The sequence below is a fragment of the Anolis sagrei genome, chromosome 1 (assembly GCF_037176765.1).
Source record: "Anolis sagrei isolate rAnoSag1 chromosome 1, rAnoSag1.mat, whole genome shotgun sequence".
Lineage (NCBI taxonomy): Eukaryota > Metazoa > Chordata > Lepidosauria > Squamata > Dactyloidae > Anolis > Anolis sagrei.
Window position 1 is genome coordinate 100,696,839 of NC_090021.1, and position 27,929 is coordinate 100,724,767.

The following is a 27,929-nucleotide window of genomic DNA, read 5'->3' on the forward strand; positions in this document are numbered from 1 at the left end:
CTGGTGGATACATCTGAGATGTTTTGTTCATATCGACCTCAGTGGACACAGATAAATTCTATTCACAAACATTTTACAGACTGTCATCAGGGGAATGAGATTGCATAATGATTCTGGCAGGGACTTGCCTATGATTCCTTTCAACCCCCCATTATACCTTTAGTGAATGTGCTGAGCGGGGTCCTATGAAAATGCCTTTCCATAATTGCCAAGGTCAGCCTGGCTTGAATAAGCCTTATCATGAATTTGATTCCCTTTTCCACAAAATGGTGCAAATAAACTTCCAAAATTGTATTTGCTTCAAAAGTTTTTTTTAAAGGAAACCCACAATGCTACCAATCCTTCAAGAACATTTTGTAAAATTGGTTTAAGTAGATGCATTATCTCTCTCAGCATTAGAGAGTAAAAACTGAATGACACAGAATTATCGCACTGTAAAAGCTTGCCAGAAATATCTAGTTGAAGAAGTTGTTTTGGTCATGATTTCTGAATTATTTATTCATATTCAAATTAAATCAATTTATTTGAAAAATTGAAATTCAAACCATTAAGTGCAAGCTCTAACTGTGCCATGCTAAACTCTAATAGTCATTTCGGCATTCTTTTTATTTTTATTTTTAACTTTACATATTCTCCAATTCATTGTTTTATAATACCCAATGTCAGGATACATTGGAAGAAGAAACCACTGCTAAATAGATCTCCAAATGTAAAGTACGAAGGCTGAACTATCAATAAAAAATTGCTGCTCCATGCACAAACCTCCCAGAATCAAGTTGACTGTTATGGATCCCAACATTTTGAGAAGTTACTTTGGTGAGTAGACATAACAGGGCTTTCTTTGTAGCCACATCTTAATTGTGGAACACTCTCCTCAATGAAGTTTGGTCTGTCCCATCTATTTCAAATTTCTGGTGACAGCCCAATCTGTTCTGTTCTGCATGGCATTCAATGTTTGAAAATGATGCTTTACCTGTTTCAAAACATTTTGGAATTTTTACAAAGTATGTGAATGTGGGGTTTTTTTCCAAAAAGTATTTGTATTATTTTAACTGATTTGTATTTGTTTATTACCTTGAGAGCCTTTATGAGATGGGAGGCGATACAGAAATATTTAAAAGAAATAAAAGATGAGTAAGAAGAAGTAGAACTGTGGAGCCTGAATGCGGCATAACTACTAGGTTCCTCAACCATGTCTTCCATCAATACCTGACTGGCACAGTCAGCCTAAACTTTCTCTTCCACTACCATTCCTGGCAATTAGCACAGATCTTAATTTCAAATCTCTAAATTAAAGATTCATTTAGCTCAAATATAAATGATTATGGATTTCTTCATGTAGATCCTGAATGCTTCAAGAATCTCTGCTAGGAATAGAATAACCTATCCATTTTACATTCGCTTTCATTTCACATGTTTGATTTGTTTATTTATTGAATGAATGAATGAATGTACATCCCACCTTTCACCTGAGATGGGATTCAAGAAAGTTTGAGTTTCAACTTTGAAAAGTTCTTTTTGTCTTAAATGTGGCTAGATCTGTGAATTTTGTTAAACTTCTCACAAAATAAAGAGAAATAATATTATCACCTCTCTGCAGCAGCCCAATTCAATTTATAGGTTGTGACAGCATGATAACAACAATGCTATACTGACCTGCTATAGAAGTCCTAAAGGTGATGGTCTTGAAGACTGGAGGAGTTATTCATTATAACAAATGTATTAAAATATATATGAATTCAAACTCAAACTTTCAGGAGCTAAAAGCTCAGTGCCATGTGTCCGGAAAAAAATGTCAGCTTTGATTTGTCTCATTTTCATTTTAACCCCTCCCACCCCCTCAAAATATCTCAAGTGCTTTTCATTTAGAATGTAAAGGTATCTGTAACTATTGATAGATTTTTATCAAAAACAATCCACAACAAAAATCTCACAATTCCTGAACTTTTGTCTGGATTTTGCAGTTGAAGTTCTGAAAACACATCATACATATAGCTATAGGCCTCTAGATCAAAATGAGCAACCTTTGATCTTTCAGATGTTTTAACCAGTAACACCAACCACCCCACCTAACATGGTTAATGATAATGACACCTGGAATTTGTATTCCAAAATACCTGGATAGAAAAATGTTCTTCTTTATTTGGAGCTTTATTTCCAAAGAGTGAGTCAAAATGCAAGTTTTATTGTCTGCAAGTTTTTCAAGCTATCCAATGTGGGAAACTGACTATTTCCCTATTTCCACACTCCCATAAGCCTCACTCCAAGGACTGGTACCATTTTTGTGTGTATTGATGACAATTGTTTCTTTCTTTCCAAAGCCCAGCAGCTGATGGCTGTCAGATCAACCTCAATCCATGGAGCAGCACTTCAAGTAGCACTGGAGACACTTCTTCAGTCTTGGTGACTCCAAGATGTGATTCCCACCTCCTTAATTTTTCTCCCATGTATATGACAAAGGATAAAGCTGATGGAAACTTGGATGGCTCCACTGTTTCCTGAGAGGTGAAAGCTGCTGAACTATTGCTCAGTGGTCTAGAGACTAAAATGAAAGAGAAGCTATCTCCTGGCACTGGTTATTTACCTATGAGCTTCAGTTACAGAAAGGTTATGCAGTTCTTCATGGCTCAACAGACTGTGCTCTCCCATCAGCACACAGAAGACACAACAAGGTTCATGAACGGTTTTGCCACATTCTCCTCTTCTCTGCTGATTGAGGACCAGAAGATTAAAAAAAACACACGAAGTAAACTAGAAGCCACCCTTTAGGAAAAGACCTTGCTGAATCAAAAGAGTTTGGGGTAGCAAAACATGTTAAAATTGTCCCCACAACTTTTAGGGGTGGCATCTTGTTATGGCTGAGAAGGCTACATTATCAAGCAGAATGACAGTTACAGGACTTTGGAGAGCTGCAATCTCTTATTGCATTGCCTGACCCCCCCCCCCCAAAAAAAAGAATTAAAATGTCAATTATTAAGATTGAGAGACAAGAGAGAACTTTCTTTTGAGAAAAAAAGCTGCTCTTGGCCTCCACTTACCAGGCAGCATGGTAAAATTGCCACATTCCCATTGAGAGTGTGGGAAGGTGTCTGGGGACAGAAAAGAAAAAGATGATCCCAGGAGCCACAGAAGTAACCCCCATTCATGCAGCCCATTAATTTCTCTTTCCTTATTTCTTCTCTAAGATCATCTGAAGTAACAAATAAAAAACAGGGATTGGAAGGCTGTCAGGGTCTCTCAAAATAGCTGCTTCTATCGTAGCTCATCCTGTGAAGTCTGGTGTACAGAAGTCAGAAAGGCTTCTGGTTCCACATGATGACTTCTTCCCAGAATCGGATTAGCTGGTGGCACATATAGCTGATGAAGGCACTCAGCAAGGTAAGCCATCAGCTGAGTTGGAATTAGTGGACAATAAGCAACCACTTCCATAATTTGCGTGTATTGGCCAAAAAAGCATAATCACCAAAAAGAATCAGTGTCTTCTGTCCAAGCATGTATCAGAAACACGGAGGGATTGCTCACCTCACACCTGAAGGTCAGGCAGCAGTAAATATCCCAGCAGGACCTTGGAGAGCTCCCAGTGTGCAGTTGTTATATGAAACAGTTTATTCTTCCTACCTCACAGTATTCTTGTGCTCTTGGAGTTTCTTGGATTTCTGATTCCTGGTTTAAGTGGTATGTTTTATTATTTTTCCCCTTTCGCTTATTTTCATGACTGATTTTGGAATGGTTGAAGCCTTCCTAGTGTACATCTATTTCCAGTGAAATCTCTAGACAATAATAATAATAATAATAATAATAATAATAATAATAATAATGGTGATCGGCCTGCACTTAAACACAATCAGCGCACTTAAACACAAAATTACCATCTGCCAGCTACAGAAGGCCACCTTCCTGGGATCTGCACGCATAATTTGCCGATACATCACACAGTCCAAGACACTTGGGAAGTGTCCGACGTGTGATCCAATACAACAGCCAGCAGAGTGATATTGTCTGCTGTAGACTCATCTTGTTGTGTTTCAAATAACAACAACAACAACAACTTTGTTTTTATACCCTGTCACCATCTCCCCTAGAGGACTTGGGACAGCTTACAAGGGACAAGCCCAAACAATACAGATAAAAACAGAAACACAATAAAATCAACCAAATAAAAGGTAAAACAAACAGAATAAAAAACAACATCATAGAACAGGATGGCTGAGATAAAGGGAACATAGCTGAGTTCAGGCTCAAAAGTACATTAATTCCTGACAGGAGCCCATGGAAGGTGCTGAAATCGAAAGAAACAAGGGCTGGGGAACTATTGCTGAAAGTGTCAAGGTAGCCAATAAGAGGGACTACCCATGTATGGCCTAGACTAGCGTGACTCCCCTGTAATTGCTTCCCTCTTCTATGGTCTGCTGGTCTGCCTTTCCCGGCACTTGATGCTTCCAGGCACAGGACGTTAGCCAAGCCTGGATTATACTATGTGCAGTTCACATCTATGCTACACTGCAGTCCCCTTTAGGTATAAGTTTAATTTCTGATATTCAAAAGGCTTGAGATCAGAAGTGGTTTAGTTTTGGGTTTTGTTTTTGTTTTGTTTTTTTAAAAAGTAGGATATTTGTATTTGCATATAAATACATAATCTCGGAGTCTAAATGTGAAATTTATGTATATTTTGTACACATCTTATGTACATACATAGCTTGAAGGTAATTTTATACAATGAATTTAACAATTTTGTATGTGAAACACAAGTTTCATGTACATTGATCCACCAGAAAGCAAAGTGTCACCCTCTCAGCCACTGACACTAAGGAGTATTTTGAATTTACAGATAATGCGTGCCAAATTGAATAGCAAAGACAGCATATTATTTGGGATAATTCTTTGTTTCTCTATTTAGCATCTGTACTTCACCTTTTCGATAAAGTTTTACTGTAGGTAACTGAAGTAGTTAAACATGATCAGACACTTTCATTTGTAATCATTATACTTCGTTTCATGAGTAGCTGCATTTTCATAGTTAGGAGTGTGAAGGAATCTGCTACCATGGAGGTGGTAGGTGGTGATGGGCCACATGTTCTCCAATCTGATGCAACAGTATTTATGTTCAGTCTTCCTACTTGTCTTCTGCTGTTTCTTCAGTGTTATAAAACACTACCTATTGTACCTACCTATAGTACCTGCCTATATTCTGTAGGTAACTCGAGAAACACTGTGTATAAAGATAGTGCCACATTATACTTAACTTTTGAAAAGTTACTTTTTGGAGAGACAAAGTGCCAGATTTCCCCAACTAGCATGGTCAACAGTCATGCTACCCGGAGGGTCTGTATTTCTGATTGAAAAATGGTGACTTTTCCAAGTTTTGCATTCAACAAAGTATTAGTATTAGCCACATCTTATTTCATAATATAAGGTAAACATCCATGCCTAGAACAGTCTGAACAGAATCTCAGCATTATTTCCACTAAGATTTAAATTAAGCACTAACTCAACATCATAAGTCTTATGTCTGGGTATGTACAACTCAAGTGTTTCATAAAGAAGAAATGAAATATTTCCTTAAAATTAATAACAATAGAAAGAAACACCAGCAATTTCCCAGGGCTTTCTAAAAGCAATCCTCAGGGACAAAGCTATCTTTATTTCAAAAGAAAAAAGGATGAAAAGATGTCATTGTGAGAATGCAATAAAATCTCAAGAGAACAAAAGACGACACACATATTACATTTTTAAAAGGCCAAGAATGTCTAAATTTATAAAGAAAATCTGTTGCAGAGATTGAAATTTAACGAGTGCACTCACAGTAATCCCACTCTGGAAACAACTTGGGGCAGATATATCTTCATATTTTCCTTTCTAAAGTATGTCATTTCTATTCTAAATGTAGCATTAATTGAGTCAACAGGAACAGCTACATATGTTCATTGACTTATACAAATATATAATTAGGAATATTTGTTCCAAAATATTGGAGTCTGACATACATACAAAAGCATTCTACTAAAATCTATTGAAAGCAGAGTTTAATCTTTTTTTTTTAAAGCATTGCATTTCTTAACCTCAACCCAGGTTTTTTCAGACTGGAAGGAGAAGAAAAGGGACAGACATTAAATTGTGACCATCTTACATACACTTCCAACATATGAGAGTTTCCACTAGAGACTTTTGTTGAATGTTGACCAACACTGACATTTTGATGACAACATAAATGAAAAAGCATGTTCACAGTGCTCTACTATTACCATGGTTTTCAGATTAGGTTTTTGGCTGGATTTAGATGAATACTACTGGATTGACTTGAACATAACTATTACTAGAGTAAGTGCATTAGGCCAACTGTATTCACGTAAATGTTGAATCACTATTCTGCTATGTGACCATTTTAATTATCACTACCAATTTAATTTAGGTCATTCTCTCTTTTTGATGTAACATTCATTAAATTGCCATTAAGTCATAAACTGTAGTGTTTTAATACTCCTACTCCCCACCCCAATTCTCATAGATATCTTAAGGAGAGAAGGAAATCCATACATTATATATTTTAAATTAGTAAATAAGTATATTGATGGTAGAGTGATACAACATGTACATGGAGGCACACCTAGAAGTGCTGATAACAGTCATTTTTTCCAGCGAAATACACAAATAAGGAGCTGTCTACACCACCAAAATCATCCAATTGCAATTCAGAGAATTCTGCCCTGGATTCTTCCCTACTTGTAATATACCACACTGAAATGTTATTCATAGCCACACACTTTTATTGTCCTAATTCAGACTGGCAACACTTGTGATATCAGTTCTCAATATTGACACTCTTTTCTTTGTCCATGAAATCTATTTCCATTTAAGAATACTGCGACTGGGTACAGGCTAGATTTCCCTCTCTCTCCTTATTTCCTTGTCCTTCCTTCTGCATCTTTCCTGTCCTTTCCTTTTCTTTCTTTCTTTCTTTCTCGGTCACCTCCTCATATGGAAGTGGTTCTCAACCTGTGGGTCCCCAGGTGTTTTGGCCTACAACTCCCAGAAATCCCAGCCAATTTGCCAGCTGTTAGGATTTCTGGGAGTTGAAGGCCAAAACATCTGGGACCCACAGGCTGAGAACCACTGTCATACGCCACCTTCACTCTGACACTAACATCTGATTTCATCTGTTTTCAAAGCCTCAGAATGTATTTGTACACCTCTTTTTCAATGTTACCAGAAGTGAATAAAGGTAGCATTGGTTGGAGTTTGAGATGGGAAGCGGCACATGTTTTGGGTAGTTCATGCAGCCCTTACCACTTATTTCCCCGTGGGTCAGGTAGACCAATAGCCATGCAAACCAACTTCCAGTCTTGTTCAAATGTGTGGAACTCCACTGAAGTGTAGAGAAAGCCAAAATTGTTTTAGGTCACTTTCTCCCCCCTTGGAACAATTTCTATTCATTTGATACTGGAGGGAGATGCCTTTAGCATCTAGTGGTAGTAAAATATGGCTATCATACTTGCCAGAGTATTGGCTTTGTTGTTTTAAACATATACCATGAGCCTGGAGGCTGATAGCATGCTTTGCATTTAATATGTTTTATGGGATTTTAGAATAGAAAGAGCCATGACAGTTAAAGATGTGTCAAACTGCTTTAATTATACAATGTAGATGCACTCTGTGTGATTCAATGGCTTCTAGGTGAATCAGATTTTGGAACAGTTAGGAAAGGCCCCCACCTAACTAAGGCTGGATCTACACTGTCATATAACGCAGTTTAGAAGTGCATTATATTTTCAGTGTAGATCCAGCTTATGCCTACATGTGACTTTTGCTGAGGGCCCTGATTGACCTAAAGGGGTTTCCTTCTTAATTCCTTCCCCCATTTACAGTAGGAACAGCAAAATAATAATAATAATAATAATTATTATTATTATTATTATTATTATTATTTATACCCCACTTTATCTCTCCCAAAGGAGAGTCATCAAAACATCTAGGGAGCAGATGTTTCATTAGCTATGTCACATGATTTTTTGAAACAAAGATGGATATTTGGGGAACTGAATGCATGTTCAGCATATCATTTTTAACATTTTTATGAAACCACTGAGAGAAATCAGTATGTTGATGATACCCTAAATATATTTCTCCATGCCTTCAAAAACAGCCTCAGCTAAGGATAGTTTATCTCCTCTGAATAAGGAAGGGATAGTTAATACTCCAGAAGACAGGAGTAGAATTCAAAATGATCTTAACAAATTAGAGAGATGGGCCAAAACTAACAAAATGAAGTTCAACAGGGACAAATGCAAGATACTCCACTTAGTCAGAAAAAAATGAAATGCAAAGATACAAATGGGGGATGCCTGGATCAATAGCAGTACATGTGAAAAAGATTCTGGAGTCCTCGTGGACTACAAGTTGAACATGAGTCAATAATGTTGTGTGGCAGTTTTAAAAGCCAATGGGATTTTGGCCTGAATAAATAGGAGCATAATGTCTAGTTCCAGGGAAGTCTTGCTATCTCTCTATTCTGCCTTGGTCAGACCACACCTGGAATACTGTGTCCAATTCTGGACACTGCAATTGAAGGGAGATATTGACATGCTGGAGAGTGTCCAGAGAAGATTGACTAAAATGATAAAGGGTCTGGAGAACAAGCACTATGAGGAGTGGCTTAAAGAGCTGGGCATGTTTAGCCTGCAGAGGAGAAGGCTGAGACGAGACATGTTAGCTATGTATAAATATGTGAGGAGAAATCATAGGGAGGAAGGAACAAGCTTGTTTTCTGCTGCTCTGAAGACTAGGATGCAGAGCAATGGCTTCAAACCTGAACATTAGAAATAAATGCCTAAATGTGAAAGCTGTTCAGTCAGTAGAATTCTCTTCCCCGGAGTGTGGTGGGGGCTCCTTTTTTGGAAGCTTTTAAACAGAGGCTGCATGGCCACCTGTCGGGTTTGGTTTGAATGCGATTTTGCTGCTTCTTGGTAGGGAGCTTGACTGGTTGGCCCACAAGGTCTTTTCCAACTCTATGATTCTATGACTGTCTAGATGAGGTAATGAGCTGGATCAGAAAAAAACAAACAAATTGAAACTGAATCCAGACAAATTAGAAGCGCTTGTAATCAAGAGTCCTAACCTAGGAATGCAGGTGTGTCAACCCCCTGAAATACTGTGTTTGCAGCTTGGAAATGCTCCTGAATCTGTTTTTCCAAATGTCAGCCCAGGTAGATGTGACAGTCAGTAGTGTTTACTACCAGCTTCAGCTGCACCCCTTCCTAGAACTGGAAGACCTAACAATGGTGGTGCATGCACTGGTAACCTCGAGTTTGGACTTCTACAATGCACTGTACATTGGCTTACCTCTATAATAAGTTCATAAACTATAATTAGTTCAACATATAGCAGCCAGATTGGTTACAGGATCATCCAGGAATCCAAATTAAAGTAACTCCCCTGGCTGCCAACTATTTCCAGGCTAAGTACAAACTTTTCGTTTTGACCTTTAAAGCCCTACATGGTTTGGGTCTAGGTTACCTAAAAAGACCGTTCTCTGGGGGGCTTTTACTCTAACCAGCCAGAACCCAACTGGTGACTGTCACCCAGAAGACTTTTTCATCAGCAGCCCCACGACTGAGGATTGGCTTGCCAGAAGAGATCCGACAGCTAAATGAGGTGTAGGAATTTAAAACGCAATTGAAAACTCATCTCTTCTGGCAGGCCTAGCCTGAGTTTTGATTTGCATTCTATTACCACTATATGTCAATTCTGTATCTGTGTTTGGTATAAGTTTTCATATGTGTGTGTGTTTTAAATCTATGGAATTTAGTAATTTATTGTATTTTTATGTTCATTTGTTTTTGAATGGTTGTACCCTGCCTCGAGCCATCAGGAGAGACGGTAATACATAAAATATATCATCATTTTATCATTGATATTTTAAATCTATGTTCTTTTATGTGAATATGATAGGGTATGAAGGAATGATTAGCATAACCAGACTTAACAATTAATGTATCAATCTGTTCTTAACGGAAATTTAGAAAATGGATCTAATCACTGAAAAATTAGAATTTTAGGAAGTGCCTGCAATTCAGCTATTCTTCTATGAAAGGTTAAGGGATGACTGTGCAGTCAAAGTAACAGGGCCTACCACAATTTAACATTTCCCACAATGCCCTGTACCAATGCTACATCAGGATTTTTTGGGAAATTCAAATGGCAGAGTCACTCATCTCTGTCCAAATTGTCTATTCACTTTGGTTTTTAAAAGGGATCAAAAGCAAGCTATCAAGAGTGAGACTGAGCAAAGAAATCAGATGTTGATATTTCTCTGGGGTACATTCTTATATGCATGTGTGAGTGCATATATGCCTTCATGTCACCTGTCAATTTATGGCAACCTCATGAATTGGTTGGTGAATACCAGGTGCTGGAGGCTTTATTTCAAATGAAGAATCTGGCAAAATCACTTCTGAATATTCCTTGACTCAGAAAATGCTCTAGAAATCCCATAGTGTTACCATTTGGATTTCCCATAATACCTTGATTTGGATTTCCCATAATGCCTTGATTTGGATTTCTCATAATAATACCTTGATATATCTAGAATTACTATAGAGCATTGTGGGAAATGTTAATTACTGGGAGGCCCATCTGCTTGGACTGCTATCATGTCTTTACAGAATTTGACAAGAAACTGCATACTTAGACACAGCTAAAATTATTATTTGATTTCCAGTGAGATCTGTAACTAACTTTTCCAACAGCTAACATTTAATCCTTTGTCATCACTAACATTATACATATTTGTACAATATACAGCTGCCAACACTTGCTGAATCATCAACTATTAGCATCACAACAGGTGAAACACATGTAAAACATAAAAAATAGCTAACAGAACATCCCACAAAAACTTCAAGCACAAACTTCTTTGGGAAGTAAAGTCAAAGGAAACTTTATGCAGGGCCCTTTTCCTACAATAGCCAGACTGCTTTCTCCCCCTTTCTGTTAACAAACTGAATAAAAGAAGCATGTCTGAAAAAACTAAAACAAGACCCAGTATTATTTTTTACACACCTTTACAGTATTTCAACTGTAGAACTTTTATCTGTGAATATCTAGGACCTGCCTTATGGAAAACTAATTATGGAACCACTGAGAGCTTTGTAATGTCCTGCATTTAAGTCCTGAGCATCATACATAATGCATAGGAAGGCTTCTCTGCACTCTGATTACAGCACACTCTCATTAAGTGAGCAAATTAAAGATGTGAATAATTCACTGGCTGAGCTTATTGTCAGTGCTGCATTGTGAAATTAGAATTTCTAATAAGTGCTGCAATTTTTAACCCAATTAACACAGGGAACATCTTGTGTCTGATTAGTACAATAAAATTTATTACCTTATTCCTTGGCTTCAAAACAGCCAGGCTAAATACTGTATTTAATTATCCACCATTTGCAGCTTCTGCACTAAAAGTGTGTCTCTTCAAAAAAAAAAAAAACACATACACAAAGAAATGGAGAGAAGGAGAGAGGGATTCTCTTCTTCTAAACGTATAGATTTAAATCTAAGCACACCTAACAGAAATCTATTACAGATCAAACCATTTCAAGCAAATTCCATCTGTGTGAGTGAGACTTTACATCCCTGCTTTTAGCCCTAAGCGTGATGTCACTGATGGAAACCAGCAACTCTTAACAGATTCATTTCATTTTGAAAAGAAGCAAACCTGGCAAAGTAATGTTTACAAGCCACACAAATGGATGCAAGGCTGTGCATTAACTTCTGAGGCTCAGGAAGCATAGCTAAGGCACATTTCATCTCTGTTCCTTTGGGCTTGAAACCTTGAAAGGACAGCCATTTGAAAAAACAAGACAGGACCAACAAGATTGAAGCAGATTCCTTACCTCTGGTCTCTTTGTCATTCCGGAGAACTCCGACCTCTTTTGCTACTAAATCCAACTCACTGGGCATGCAGCATGTTGCACCTTCTTGGAAGACACTGAGAATCTGCTGCCACAGAGAAAATGTAGCTGCCGGACTGCAGGCTTTTGTGCTGATGTGTTTCCTCTGCTGTTGTATTTTTCATGCCAAAGATAATCAAAAGTCCAGGAGATCTGCTTGCTCTGAAGGGTCCACTATAGAGTCTCTCGCCTAGGTACTTTGTCCTAGGCAACTTTAATGAGAGAGCTGGAGAGGGAGTCAGCGAAAGCCCAAATTAAGAGTATTACCTCCACTCTTACTCCCCTGCTGCTTCATTGTTTCATGCCTGGAATAACCACCTTAAAATCTTTGCTTGGAGGATATTATAGCTTTGTCCTGCAGAAAAGACTATGCAGGGAAAGAGAGAAGATGGAATAAAGATGGTCTGAAAAATCAGACAGACACAATGAGAGAGAGGTGGGGGGACTGGAGAAAGAGGCTGCTAGTGGAGAGAAAAATCTGCATATGGAAATTAGGGTTACTCTGGGTATAGACTTATTTTAACCATGGCGTCCTTTTGGGGGGGGGGGGGGGATAATGAGAAAGGGATTTTTTTAACCCGCTTAGAGCAAGCAAGAAAGATTTAGTGAGTTACAAAATATTCCACTTTGCCACAGCTGAGGAAAGTTAACTTTAGTGGGAAAAGAAGTTCTGTGTTCTCTCTGCAATCAATACACAGAAAGAGTAGGCAGGAAGTTGGTTTACAAAATCCTTGAAAGCAAGAATGTTATACCAGAACTACAGTAAATGAGAGTCAGTACAGTTTGCCTTCTATACCCATGGATTCTTCATTCACAGATTCAAATATCAACACTTGATTTTTTTCAAAGCCACAAAATAAATCTTGTTTTTTCCTTTTTATATGAGGCCTGCCATTTTACCTTTCCACTGTGCACAATGGGACTTGAGCATCCATGGATTTTTGTATCCACTGGTGTCCTGGAACTAAACTTCAGTGGATACCAAGGGTCACTGCATAGGATATAGTGCTTGAAAGCCTGGCTTAACTTCCATCCTGCCAATAACCAAAGTGGGTGACTTCGTAGCCCCCCTCTAGACACATTGCAGTTTGTCAATATCCTTTTTGAAGTTTGCTGCCCAGAACTGGATCTTAAATAGGGTTGAGTAGGCTTGGCAACCCACATAATGAAATTGCCATGATGGCAGAAACACTGTGATCCACTGCCACTCTCAGGAAATCAATCTGCATGTTGGATCAGAACTACTTTAAGCGTCCTCTCTATGCTAACCCCTTGGAGCTAGCCTAGGAAGATATCATTGCTGATGGTATCAAAAATTACTGAGAGGGTTACAGTGATTATGTCCCATAAAGGAGTTGACCAAGACTGAGTACATGCCCAAATGTGGTCTGAGTTCAGACACAAATGGGGATCTCAAAAATCTATGTCTACCAAGATCCTTTGGAGTTGTTGCCACCCTACTCTCAAATGCTTAGTGTAAAAAGGGAAAACTTTTAACTGGGCAATGTATGTGATTATATGCCTTCAAGCCACTTATCAGAAGAAGGAATGTGAAATAATTGCATTTTAAAAGCAGCTGGCAGTACACCCTTAAGTAATGACATGCTGACCATTCCCTAGATCCACCTGTCCAGTTTCCAATCACCAACAATTGTCTTAACAAACCAGGATGGGCAAGGATCAATAGGACATGTGGCTGGACACACTGCACCAAATCACTTATCTATATTTGCTAGTTGAATGAGCAAAATCTGACCCAACAAAAGTGATTCAGATAGTGTACTATCAAGGCTTTTTTCAGCCTAGTGTCAACATCACAGTGGAAACCAGCAATAATTCTCTTAATTATTATAGTTGGTTCCCTACATCCATTGATTCAATAATTCGTGGCTTGAAATTATTCAAGAAAACATCCACAATGCAAACCTTGATTTTGCCATATAAGCAACACCATTTTATAGAATGAGATTTGAGCATCCACAGATTTTGAGATCCCCAGAGAGTCCTAGAAGCAAACCCCAGCAGAAACCAAGGCCCCACTGTACATTTTAATATGATAATTCCTGTTAAAAGCAAACAAAAACAGTGCTCCAGACATTCAGCAGACATACACATTCATTCACACACATAGAATCATAATTGCTGCGAGGTGGGCCTCTAATCTCCATGTAAAAGTCATCAGTGGGCGATCACTGTTTTCAGGGGTAGTCCATGTCATCAGACAACTCTTATTATAAGGAAAGGGATAATTTTATTGAGTAAATGTAACATCACTTGATGTCTGAAGTCTAGAGTCACCTGCTTGAACTTTACATGGACTTTTACTGTTTCCTTTGTGTTTGACACAATCTCGCCTCCCATGCTCTCTTTCATAAATTCAGTCATTGTGTGTGACTATTCTTCAATGTATGCAACCTGCCTATGTGCCAAGAATTTTTTACTTTCAATATTGGCAACATTTTTACTGGAAGGTAAACTTACTTACTTAGGCGATCCCTCGTTGGACGAGTAAGATGGTCTTCCATTATGGATTTCCCTGTGGGTCCGTATGTGGCTGTGGAGCCCTATTCTTGCTCTGCATCTTCTTCCGCAGTGAGGGCATTGGTTTCCAGGTGGAAGGCGGTCCCGGTTGGGGTTGGCTTGACGCGCCTTCCTCCTGGCACGTTTCTCTCTTTCACCCTCCACTCGTGCCTCCTCAAATTCTGCAGCACTGCTGGTCACAGCTGTCCTCCAGCTGGAGCGCTCAAGGGCCAGGGCTTCCCAGTTCTCAGTGTCTATGCCAGAGTTTTTAAGGTTGGCTTTGAGCCCATCTTTAAATCTCTTTTCCTGTCCACCAATGTTCCGTTTTCCGTTCTTAAGTTCGGAGTAGAGCAACTGCTTTGGGAGACGGTGGTCAGGCATCTGGACAACGTGGCCGGCCCAGCGGAGTTGATGTTGGAGGACCATCGCTTCAATGCTGGTGGTCTTTGCTTCTTCCAGCACACTGACGTTTGTCCGCTTGTCTTCCCAGGAGATTTGCAGGATTTTCCGGAGGCAGCGCTGATGGAAATGTTCCAGGAGCTGCATGTGATGTCTGTAGACAGTCCACGTCTCACAGGCATATAGCAGGGTTGGGAGGACAATAGCTTTATAAACAAGCACCTTGGTATCCCTACGGATGTCCCGGTCCTCAAACACTCTCTGCTTCATTCTGGAAAATGCTGCACTTGCAGAGCTCAGGGGGTGTTGTATTTCGGCGTCGATGTTGACTTTGGTGGAGAGGTGGCTGCCTAGGTAGCGGAAATGGTCCACATTTTCTAATGTGACACCATTAAGCTGTATTACTGGCATTGGAGAGGGATTGGCTGGCGACTGCTGGAACAGCACCTTGGTTTTCTCAATGTTCAGTGACAGGCCGAGCTTCTCATATGCTTCTGCGAAGGTGTTTAGAGTGGCTTGTAGATCTTCTTCTGAATGCGCACAGACGACATTGTCATCAGCATACTGGAGTTCTATAACAGCTGTTGTTGTAACCTTGGTTTTGCCTTTCAGTCTGCTGAGGTTGAATAGCTTGCCATCTGTCCGATAGATGATTTCCACTCCGGTGGGAAGCTTCCCATCAACAAGGTGAAGTATCATAGCGATGAAGATGGAGAATAGAGTTGGGGCAATAACACATCCCTGTTTGACACCTGATTCCACCTTAAGTGGGTCACTTTGGGAGCCACTGCTTTCCAAGACTGTTGCCATCATGTCATCATGGAGGAGCCGCAGGATGTTCACAAATTTGTTAGGGCACCCGATTTTGTGGAGGATGGTCCAGAGAGCGCTGCGATTCACTGTGTCGAATGCCTTTGCAACGTCGATGAATGCCATGTACAGAGGTTGGTTTTGTTCTCTGCATTTTTCTTGGAGCTGTCTTGCAGTGAAGATCATGTCCACTGTTCCTCTGGAGGGGCGGAAGCCGTTCTGGGATTCTGGGAGGGTGTCTTCTGAGAGGGGCAGAAGGCGGTTTGCAAGGATTCTTGCGAGGATTTTCCCAGCGGAGGTTAGGAAGGTAAATCACCTGGGTCCAATGGTATAGGGTTGTTTTTTTTTTCCAGAATGACATTATGAATGGTGTTTGCAAGAAGACAATTGCCTAACTTGTCCTTTTCTTTGAAGCCAGCATGCATATTCATTTTGGATTATGATTTCTTGATATGGGCTTCCAAACAAGAGGTGTTCTCAGATTTTTCCTGCAATCATACAATTTAATACAGTTGACCTTTTAAAACAAATGTTTGGTTGTTTTTTCAATAAGAATGCACAGGATTGTGGCATATCACAAATCCTATTGTATTTTACTGAGAATTACTACAGGGTGGCACAAAGTTCTGAGCCCTAGCCAGCATAACCAACAGGACTTGCGGTTCAACAAAATCTATAGGCTCACATGATTCTCATTCCTGCTTTAAATTAAGAGTGGGTGACATATGAACCTTTGAGTGTTGGATTACAACTTCACCATTAGCTACTCTGGATAGGCCTGATGAGAGCTACAGTTCAGTGACAGTTTGCCTGCCTCTACATTATACTAGTAGCCAAATGTGACTCTCCGGGTTTTTTCCCCCCAATGTACAACACTATCAGCAAAAAGTATCATGCAATTATACATACTAAGAACCACCATTGCCTTCCCCTACAATTGAGGGCAGCGAGGGGTGGGTGTGGGGGTGGACAGGAATTGAGAATGGAACCAAAACAGGGGAATTGGGGAACTCTGAAGGGTCTAGAAATCTGTTTCTGGTTTTGAAAAATGTGGAGAAAGATGTATCCACGTGGAAATCCAAATCCTCAATTAGTATATATAATCAATAATATTATGTATAATAAATATTATGAAAATATATACAGAACATGGAATAACCATGGCCTCAAGGCAATTAAATATGACTGAATAATGCCCCAATAACATTATTCAATTATTTGTTAATTTTGTACTGCCATGGTGCACTGATATGTACACATATATCCAAACTCCAGCCATTTAATGAAATATAGAGTATGGGCAGTCCGAGAGTTACAAGCATCCGACTTACAAACAACTCAGAGTTATGAAAAGGGGTGAGACAACAGGAAGTGAGTGAAATCTGCCCCTAGAAAGGGAAAATCACTTTCGAAAGAGTTTAATGGGGAAAAGGTGTCTCCACCAAAACTTTTATCACCCATCCTTGTTTCCACAACAAATCAAAATTTAAAAATCCAATTATCACAGGGAATGTGAGGTGAAATCTTTTGATAAGTTGCACAGACAGCAAAACAAACTCCACAGCAGTGTTAACTCTTCCTTATGTTATCCAAAACTAAATATGTTTTGGCAATGGGTCCGTAACTGACTGTGGAGGCCTATTCTTGATCTGCATGTTCTTCCACAGTGAGAACATTGTTTTCCAGATGGAAGGTGGTCCCAGTCAGGGCTGGCTTGATGCGCCTTCCTCTTGACCTGTTTCTCCCTTTTGCCCTCCATTAGTGCATCTTCGAGTTCCACAGCACTTCTGGTCACAGCTGACCTCCAGTTAGAACGCTCAACTGGAGGTCAGCTGTGAGGGCTTCCCAGTTCTCGGTGTCAATGACACAGTTTTTAAGGTTGGCTTTAAGCCCATCTTTAAATATCTTTTTCTGTCCACCAACATTCCATTTTCCATTATTGTGTTGAGAGTATAGTAGTTGCTTTGGGAGACGGTGACTGGGCATTTGGACATGGTAAATCCAGTGATGGAGGAGAATTGTTGCTTAAGTGCTGGTAGTCTTTGCATCTTCCAGAATGCAGATGTTTGTCTACCTGTCTTCCCAAGAAATTTGCAAGATTTTTGAAGGCAAACTGATGGAATACTGTTTGGTTACCGTTGAAAATTACCTAGGGCTGCCTCTGAGTCACATGTAAGTGCCTTGATTCTTTGGATCCTCTGTGCTCTGCATATTTTTCATAATATTATTCACTTTTCTGTTTGTTTGGATACCTTCCCACAGTGTTCCTGCTTATTGCTTTGAATGTATGTTTAGATCATCTCATAAAAAGTTAAGACAGCTTTCCAAGCAAGGGTGCCTCTATGTCCGGCATGGGCACATTTTGGTCCTCCAGGTGTTTTGGACTTCAACTCTCACAATTCATAACAGCCTACTTGTTGAAGTCCAAAACACCTGGAGGATCAAAGTTTGCCCATGCCTGATCTATATTGTCGAATCAATGTGGTTTGAGACCACTTGAACTGAGAGCTCAATGCTATGGAATAATAATAGTAATAATAAAACTAATAAAAATTGAACTGCAAAGACTCTGGCACAAGCCAGTTAAAGGTGGTCCCAGTGGTGATTGGCACACTGGGTGCAGTGCCTAAAGACCTTGGCCTGCACTTAAACACAATTGGCGCTGACAAAATTACCATCCGCCAGCTGCAGAAGGCCACCTTACTGGGATCTGCATGCATTATTCGCTGATACATCACACAGTCCTAGACACTTGGGAAGTGTCCGACATGTGATCCAATTCAACAGCCAGCAGAGTGTCTGCTGTGGACTCATCTTGTTCTGTTTCTAATAATAATAATAATAATAATCTTTATTTATACCCTGCCACCATCTCCCCAGAGGGGATTTGGGGAGGCTTACATGAGGCCAAGCCTGGTAATACAATTACAGCACAATAAGTACAGAAAGAGCAAAAATAATATCGCAATAAAATAAATAAAACATAAGAATAAAATAAAAATAAAATAAAGCAGTGCAAAATACAAAGGGAGTTGTAGTATGGTGAGGCACCTGCACCTCTGGAGGAGAAAAGGTTAAAACATTGCAGAACTGCAATTCCCAGGATCCCATTGAGCAATGATAGTGAAAGCAGGGTGGAACTGCATTAATTCTACAATGTAGATGCACTTTGTGAACTTAAATCAAACTAATGGATCCTGCTAAATGAGGATTTGCAAAAAATATATCCAAAGGAGACAGGAAAGAAGACTCTTGTCTCAACTTTAACTTGAAACTCGTGGGGTTTTCAAGTCCAAACTGAATCGAGGAAGTGCAAGAAGATTTCCTCACTGCTCCATTCCCTCCCCCGCCCTTGCGGAAAAGCAGAGGCGCGCGCGTTACGATGGGCGTACCTTTTCGTCCAACCGGGTTCGTTTACGTCAGAGCTGGTCACCGCCGGCGCGCGCGGGAATTACAGCTGGAGTTTTCCCGGGGATTCTGCAGAGGAAAGGGGAGCGGTTGTTGCTCAAGTCCCCCAGGTGAGCTTTGCAAGCGGTGGGTCCTTGTGGGCCCTTCCTAGGTTGGCTCCTTTGCTTCGAGGTTTGTGCCCAAGCCACATTATTCAGTGCTTGTTAGCATGGCGCGCTGATATTATGTACTATTTATTTATTTACTAGATTTGTATGCCGCCCCTCTCAGCCCTGTATCTGCACTGTAGAATGAATGCAGTTTGGCCCCACTTTAACTGGCACGGCTCAATGCTCTGGGGTCATGGGAATTGCAGTTTTCTAAGACTTCAGCCTTCTCTACCAAAGAGTGCTTCTCTGCTTTACCCAACTCCTAATCCCACAGGGAAATAATGGTTTTCCCTTTGCCTTCCTCTGAAGCTGAGAATGTGTGACTGGCTCAAAGTCCATGGCAGAGGGGGCATCTACAGGGTTGCTGTGACTTTTCTGGGCTGTATGGCCATGTTCCAGAAGCATTCTCTCCTGATGTTTCACCCACATCTATGGCAGGCAACCTCAGAGGTTGTGAGAATAGAACTCGTGTCTGTTTGAGGGAAGTGTGAATGTTGCAGTTGGCCACCTTGATTAGCATTTTATGGCCTTGCACCTTCAAAGCCTGGCTGATTCCTGCCAGGTGCATCTACACTTCAGAACTACTACTACTGCTGTTTATTTGTTTAGTTGCTTCCAACTCTTAGTGACTACCTGGACCAGCCCACACCAGAGTTCCCTGTGGGCTGTGGCCACCCCCAGTTCCTTTAAAGTCAAGCCAGTCACTTCAAGGATACCATCCATCCATCTTGCCCTTGGTTGGTCCCTCTTCCTTTTTCCTTCCATTTTCTCCAGCATCATTGTCTTTAAGCTTTCCTTTCTTCTCATGATGTGGCCAAAGTACTTCATCTTTGTCTCTAATATCTTTCCCTCCAGAGAGCAGTCGGGCTTTATTTTCTGAAGTATGGACTGGTTGGATCTTCTGGCGGTCCAAGGCACTCTCAGAACTTTCCCCCAGTACCGCAGTTCAAAAGTGTCTATCTTCGTTCGCTCAGTCTTCCTTATGGTCCTGCTGCTGCTGCTACTACTACTACTAATAATAATAATAATAATCTTTATTTGTACCCCGCCACGATCTCCCCAAAGGGACTCAGAACAGCTCACAGAAGCACTCCAAGTGCCACATGCAGACAACAATAAGTAATGCATTGTCGAAGGCTTTAATGGCTGGAATCACTGGGTTGTTGTAGTTTTTTTGGGCTATACAGCCATGTTCTAGAAGCATTCTCTCCTGACATTTCACCTGCATCTATGGCAGGAATCCTCAAAGGTTGTGAGGTCTGTTGGAAACAATAAATAAGCATAAATGCAATAGATGCGAGAGCTGGACCATAAGAAAGGCTGAGCGAAGGAAGATAAATGATTTTGAACTGTGGTGCTGGAGGAAAATTCTAAGAGTGCCTTGGACCGCAAGAAGATCCAACCAGTCCATACTCCAGGAAATAAGATGAAGTACTTTGGGCACATAATGAGAAATCAGGAAAGCTTGGAGAAGACAATGATGCTGGAGAAAATGGAAGGGGCAGACCAAGGGAAAGATGGATAATAATAATAATAATAATAAACTTTATTTGTACCCCACCACCATCTCTCCAAAGGGGACTCGGAGCAGCTTACATGGGGCCAAGCCCGAACACAATTACAATATAACAATACAAATTACAATCAAATAAACAACATAACAGTAATATATAAAACATCAAAGTATATAAAACAATATACACAAAACATAGGAACTAAGCATAATGGCAGATAAACAAAGGGTGGGCCGCATGTACATAAAATGATTTTTTTTAAACTCCGGGTGAAATAAGAGGGGAGAACTAATTGTAAGGGCGAACTCATAGAGAGATAGGAAATCCTTGAAGTGACTGGCTTGTCTTTGAAGGAGCTGGGGGTGGCCATGGCCGACAGGGAGCTCTGGCGTGGACTGGACCATTAGGCCATGAAGAGTCAGAAGCAACTGAATGAATAAACAACAACAACAAAGTATAAAAATCTCATTAATAAAATTATAATATTTTGAAAATTATAAAATTCCTAAATTTTAGTGGACCTGCTAATGAAGTTTGACACCACTTTAACTGCCACAGTTTAATGCAGTGGAATTTTGGAGGTTATGATACAGTGAGGCAAAAGCACATTTTGGCAGAGAATGCTAAAAATCTTCTGAAACTACAAATATTATTTCACAGCATTGAGCCATGGTAGTTAAAGTGGTATTAATCTGCATTCATTCTACAGTCAAGTTGCATCCTGAGCAAGGAATCCTACCCTCAGGTGGATCTCCACTGTAGAGTTAGTGCAGCTTGACACTGCTTTAACCGCTCTCTCTCACTTTTGGTCCTTAGTCCCCATGAGTGCTTGTTTGTAATTTTGCAGAAGGCACATATTGTTATGGATAAACAAGAAACAATCTTGTGGCATCTTACAAATTTAACAAATTTTACTCAATATGAACGTTGTCTTGTGCCAAAGGAAACCTCTTAGAATCTAAAGTGTCCCAAGACTTTTTGGTCTTTCTGCTACACATGTAAAGTGGCTATCCACCTCAAAAACCTATCATGAATTTTAATTCCTCTTAGATGCTTAGTTATAGATGTGAAGAGCACAAGAGTGTCAGGGGATCAAAAGCATGAATAAATCTGAATACAGAAAAAGGAGCTCTTCTAGTTTATCATCCACTGCTGTGACAAACTCAGCTTGATATCAGACACTCCTAACCTTAGAAATACTTCCTCAAATCACCTGCAATATTCTAATATAAAATTTTCCAGCACCAGTTGTGTTGTCCTGATTTGCCCCTCAAGAACAGCCTTAATACCACATTGAAAGTAAATGAAGAATTCCTAACACATATATTTAATCAGTATCTGTTTTGGTGTTAATACTGATAATTATGACGTACTATCAGTACTAATAAGTAATAATATGTAGTTATTAATATTAGCACTTGGACATTATTATTATTATTATTATTATCAAACATGTGGGAACAGTTTGCACCCAGTTTCTCAACCTTTAATTTTTGATTTAGTGACATGTTAACAATTTTACGCTTTTTACACAAAATAAATAAATGAAAGTTCACTAGTCGCTCCCAACAAAGGATTCCTCCAGACAGGAAGCAACCAGGCTTTGAAGCTGCAAGGTCATTCAATGTTAATCAAGGTGTCCAATTGCAACATTCACACTTGCCTCAAACAGACAAGAGTTCTTTCTCCAACCCTGGACATTCCACTGATATAAAAACCCCACTTGCCTAGTTTTCCAACAGACCCCTCAACCTCTGAGGATGCCTGTCATAGATGTGGGTGAAATGTCAGGAGAAGATGCTTCTGGAACATGGCCATACAGCCCGGAAAACTCATAGCAACCCAGTGATCCCAGCCATGAAAGCCTTAGGCAACACAAATTCAAAAAAATGAAATCATAAATACACATTTAAAGCCATCATGGTGTAGTGATCTGAGCATTGAACTATGACTTTGGAGACGAGAATTCAAACCCCTGTTCAATCATGGAAATCCAGTGTCTGATCTTGGGCAAGTCTCTCTCTCTCAACCTCAAGAAGAAAAAGCAAACCCTCTCTAAACAAATCTTGCCAAGAAAACCCTGTTCTCCATTTCCCTTAGGGTCTCCTTATGTTTGAAGTGACTTGAAGACATATAGTAACAACTATTATTATTACTATTATACTGTTGTTGTCATACACAGCGGATCTGAGTTGAGAATTGTGTTGGATCCAGATTGTTACTCCAATCCTTCCTCTCCCTTGCTGCCATCCAGTGCTATTGGGAACTGCACATCATAAATATCTAGATATTAACACTATTCTCACCCCAAAACTAGGTAGTAATGCTAACCACAATTGGGACAGCCCCCTCCTCAATGTGTAGCTTGATAGATGAGAATTCCTTTGTTGCAACAGTTGGCTGCTGATCCATACCCAGGCCCAGTTCAGAAGGTTGGTTTCAATCTATAGATCCATATATTGCTCAGGTCAAGGCTATTTCAAGGACTATATTTTTCAGTATGAACCCCTCCGTGTTTTGAAATCATCTGAGAAAGCCTTTATTTCTATCCCACCACCTTCACAGGTGTGAACATAGGAGAGGGCCTTCTCTGTGAATTTCATGCTTTTGACACGAAATAAATAAATAAAGTTAACAAGTCACTCCCAACAAAGGATTCCCTAGGCAGCATCCAGCCAGGCTTTGAAACTGCAAGGCCATTAAATGCTAATCAAGTGGAATTCCCCAGGCACTGGAATTCCCTTTCCAGGGTACATCTATACTGTATAATTAATGCAGTTTGACACCACTTTAACTGTCATGGTTCAATGGCAAGGAATCCTGGAAGTTGTATATTAGTGAGCACTGGAAGACTTTTGGCAGAGAAAGTGAAAGATCTTGTAAAACGACAACTCGCAGGATTTTATAGCCGTAAGACATGGCAACCAACCTGATGTCAGTATGTAGATGCACCCTCAGAGGAGTTATATGGGCATCCTCCCTGCTTTCTAACTGCTCTCAAGTAAAGACTTTTCTGTTTCAACAGGAGTTTGGAGATTGATTGTATGAGGTCTGTACATGCTTTACCCATCCGCTCATGGTTTTTTAAAATTCCTTTTCTCTGTTCAGCTGTTAAAATGCTGATCCATATTTTAGTTCAAAAACATGCAAATGTGAGTAGATCAATAGGTACTAAACGTACTGGATTTTTCTAATGGATGTGTATTTGTAGTTTAATGGTTTATGTTTTCTGATCATTTAAGCGCTTAATTTTTGTATTTTATATAACTATATGCTTCTAAATCTCTTGTGACATACTTTGAGTCTTGAACTAGGAAAAGGGTTGAAAATAACAACAACAGCAGCAGCAACAATATACTTACTCACAAAGCACTGGAAGGAAGCAAGCAATAACATTTTCTGAATGCTTTTTACATTTGTTATTTAAGCACTCATTTTAATATGACTAATAATAATAATCACTGCTTGTGATAGTGAATTACAAGATATTTGTCCTTTCCACAACTTTTAAATTAAATTAATAGTTGTGGTGTTTGTCTTGTTTCTCATTTTGACCAGATCGTTTATTACAAAAAGCTTTGGAGCCGATGGTTACTAAAAGTTTATTTTTTGCAATGAAGAAGAAACTATTTTTTTTAAAAAATATGAGAATTATTTCATGTTTAGATCTTTTATAGGTAATGGTAAAGGTTTCCCCTGACATTAAGTATAGTCGTGTCCGACTGTGGGGGGTGTTGATCATCTCTATTTCGAAGAGCCAGCGTTGTTGTAGATGCCTCCAAGGTCATGTGGCCAGCATAACTGCATGGAGCGCCGTTACCTTCCCACAGAAGCAGTACCTATTGATCTACTCACATTTGCATGTTTTTGAACTGCTAAATGGACAGAAACTGGGGTAACAGCGGGAGCTTACCCCACTCCCTGGATATGAACCGCCAATCTTTTGGTCAGCAAGTTCAGAAGCTCAGTGGTTTAACCCACTGCATTTTAGATCTTTATATTGCATTTATTGTATTTTGAGGTATGGATAGAAATTGCTTAGTATTAATAGTGGAATGTACCATCTCTGCCTTTAGAAAAACTTTTAGAGAACAATAATTTAAAAATAAAATAAAATTATATTTCCAGACAGAAACAAAGAAGCACTTGAGAGATCTTCATGGGAGATCTCTCAAGGAATGCCGTGGATGTAGCATACCTGGATTTCAGTAAAGCCTTCGACAAGGTCCCCCATGACCTTCTAGCAAACAAACTAGTCCAGTGTGGGCTAGGCAAAACTACGGTGAGGTGGACCTGTAATTGGTTAAATGGATGAACCCAGAGGGTGCTCACCAATGCTTCTTCCTCTTCATCCTGGAAAGAAGTGATGAGTGGAGTGCCGCAGGGTTCCGTCCTGGGCCCGGTCCTGTTTAACATCTTTATTAATGACTTAGATGAAGGGTTAGAAGGCATGATCATCAAGTTTGCAGACGATAGCAAATTGGGAGGGATAGCCAATACTCCAGAGGACAGGAGCAGGATTCAAACAATCTTGACAGATTAGAGAGAAGGGCCAAAACTAACAAAATGAAATTCAACAGTGACAAATGCAAGATACTCCATTTTTGCAGGAAAAACGAAATGCACAGATACAGAATGGGGGACAATGCCTGGCTCAAGAGGAGTACGTGAAAAAGATCTTGGAGTCCTTTTGGACAACAAGTTAAACATGAGCCAACAATGTGATGTGGCGGCAAAAAAAGCCAATGGGATTTTGGTCTGCATCAATAGGAGCATAGTGTCTAGATCTAGGGAAGTCATGCTACCCTTCTATTCCGCCTTGGTTAGAGCACACCTGGAATATTGTGTCCAATTCTGGGCACCACAATTCAAGCGAGATATTGACAAGCTGGAATGTGTCCAGAGAAGGGCGACTAAAATGATCAAGGGTTGGCGAACAAGCCCTATGAGGAGCGGCTTAAAGAGCTGGGCATGTTTAGCCTGAAGAAGAGAAGGCTGAGAGGAAATATAGCCATGTATAAATATGTGAGAGGAAGCCACAGGGAGGTAGGGAGCAAGCTTGTTTTCTGCTTCCCTGGAGACTAGGACGTGGAACAATGGCTTCAAACTACAAGAAAAGAGATTCCATCTGAACATGAGGAAGAACTTCCTGACTGTGAGAGCCGTTCAGCAGTGGAACTCTCTGCCCCGTAATGTGATGGGAGGCTCCCTCTTTGGAAACTTTTAAACAGAGGCTGGATGTCCATCTGTCAGGGGTGGTTTGAATGCAATATTCCTGCTTCTTGGCAGGGGGTTGGACTGGATGGCCCATGAGGTCTCTTCCAACTCTTTGATTCTATGATCTTTCCACAATTACTGCAGAAGTAAGACATGTGGCAGAGCGTTTTCTATTACAAACAGGATTCACTCCGGCTAGGGGTTATCTAAGTATGGTCTGTAAACTTCATGCAATATCTCCAGTGTATTCAAACTTGGGGAAAATGATGTAAAATCAGATCTTCAGAACTTCCTTGAGGGAGGGGCACAATTTAACATTTATTTTGGACTGCCTGGGTCTGGTTGTATTTCTTGAGCTACATTTCTTTTCAAATTGCTCTCCCCACAGACTTTGAAAAAAAGGTTTTGCCTTCCCCCAGACTTTTCCCATTTTTAACTAGGCAATCACATCTCTTGACTGGGATCCTGGATGGAATCTGGTTCGAGCCACAGAGTTGCCACAGAGGTCCTGTGGATGCTCAACAGCTGCACTTTAAATACCCCTGTATTTAAATTTTGTGGCACTGGGATTCCTGTGCACTGACATGCTTTGGAAACGTGATGCTATTTCACATATTACTTAGCGTTTCCAGTGGTTCGATTTCAAGCTTTAGCTTAGTATATGAAAATAATTCTGACAGTCCTATATTCAGAAAACGAAGCACTTCAAAACAAAGCAGCCCACGTACTGTCTGATTCCAGGGAGAAACATAAACAATGGATGATGATTTCCTGGCTTCCTCGGTGCCTTCGTCTTTCCCGGAGAGCTTAGAGATGGCAATGGAAGTGGAGGCCCAATCCTCCAGGCTCTTCAACTTCTCCTGTGCTTCAGACCTTACAAATGGAGGGAAAAGCTTTTCTCCTGATTCTTACTTAGCAAGTGGATCTTTTAAGAGGTATGTAGAACTGGAAATGTCCCTCTTGGGGCTTTTATCTTGGGAGTGGGGGAGAGGGGAATGAAACTATTGGGCAGGCTTAATTTTACAGAGAACGTTTCAGCGGCATAATTACTTTGAGGAGTATTAAAATCCCCTGTGTGTGTGAGTGAGTCTGCGTGTGTTCAGGACTGAGAGTTAGGAATGTTTAATTAGTTTCTTCTAACAGCTGCTGTGTGCCACAATGATCCCATTAGTGTCTTTGACTTTTGTTTGAGCAATGGTTTTTGGGATCCAATTCATAACATTCCTGATGTGGCGTGGCAGTTACTGAAAAGAACACCTTCCTTCTCTATGGGTTTTATAATTCAAGAGAAAAGTATTCATAGGCTGACCCTGTGGCCAACACCATGACCCAATGGAAAAACAGTACTGTTTTACAAAAGTCATCATCCAGTCTGTGGTACTGGTTCATTGCCACTGCCTTACCACGTGGTGGAAACATACCTGTGGCAATGTTGCCCCTGTTAGTAGCGTATGAAATGTGCTTTAGAGTATTCAGATTCTCACAGCTATAATGCTCCTTATCTCTTAAACTAAAAAGGTAGGATCAATTCATACTATTGTTATTTGTGCCCTGTCTTATTTCTGACTTGCATGTCAGGAGCGATTTGAGAAACTGCAAGTGGCTTCGTGTGAGAGAATTGACGGTCTGCAAGGAAATTGCCCAGGGGACACCTGGATGTTTTACCATCCTGTGGGAGGCTTCTCTCATGTCCCATATGAGAAGCTAGAGCTGTGACAGATGTAAACTCACCCCACTCCCCGGATTCAAACCTCCTAATTTCCGGTCAGCAGTCCAGCTGGCACAAGAGTTTAACCCATTGCACTAACAGGGGCTCCTATTTGGAAGCTGATTATAAAGCAAGAGCTGCTTTGTTTCTTTTTGTGAAATAACAGCTATTTTGTGTTACGTGAACACCTACACAGTACTGTGTATATTCATAGATATCAGCAAGCTGTGAATGGAGTAAATGCCATGCTATCCAAGTT

General features: G+C 40.2%; 1 protein-coding gene and 1 long non-coding RNA gene across 3 annotated transcripts in view; one reads left to right on the top strand and one right to left on the bottom strand.

Annotated features, from left to right (window-relative positions):
* LOC132762048 (uncharacterized) overlaps positions 1-12,362 on the bottom strand; it is a 200,606-nt gene extending 188,244 nt beyond the window's left edge. For both annotated transcript variants that reach the window (XR_009630067.2, XR_009630068.2), the window contains exon 1: positions 11,889-12,362. This is a non-coding gene — a long non-coding RNA (uncharacterized lncRNA). The remainder of the gene's footprint in view (positions 1-11,888) is intronic.
* Positions 12,363-19,111: 6,749 nt separating this feature from the next.
* The window catches only part of MMS22L (MMS22 like, DNA repair protein), a 90,801-nt gene continuing 81,983 nt past the window's right edge, over positions 19,112-27,929 (top strand). The window contains exons 1-2 of the mRNA XM_067467425.1: positions 19,112-19,192; positions 26,704-26,897. Coding sequence (XP_067323526.1) covers positions 26,719-26,897 — 179 coding nt within the window. The 5' untranslated portion in view covers positions 19,112-19,192; positions 26,704-26,718. The remainder of the gene's footprint in view (positions 19,193-26,703; positions 26,898-27,929) is intronic.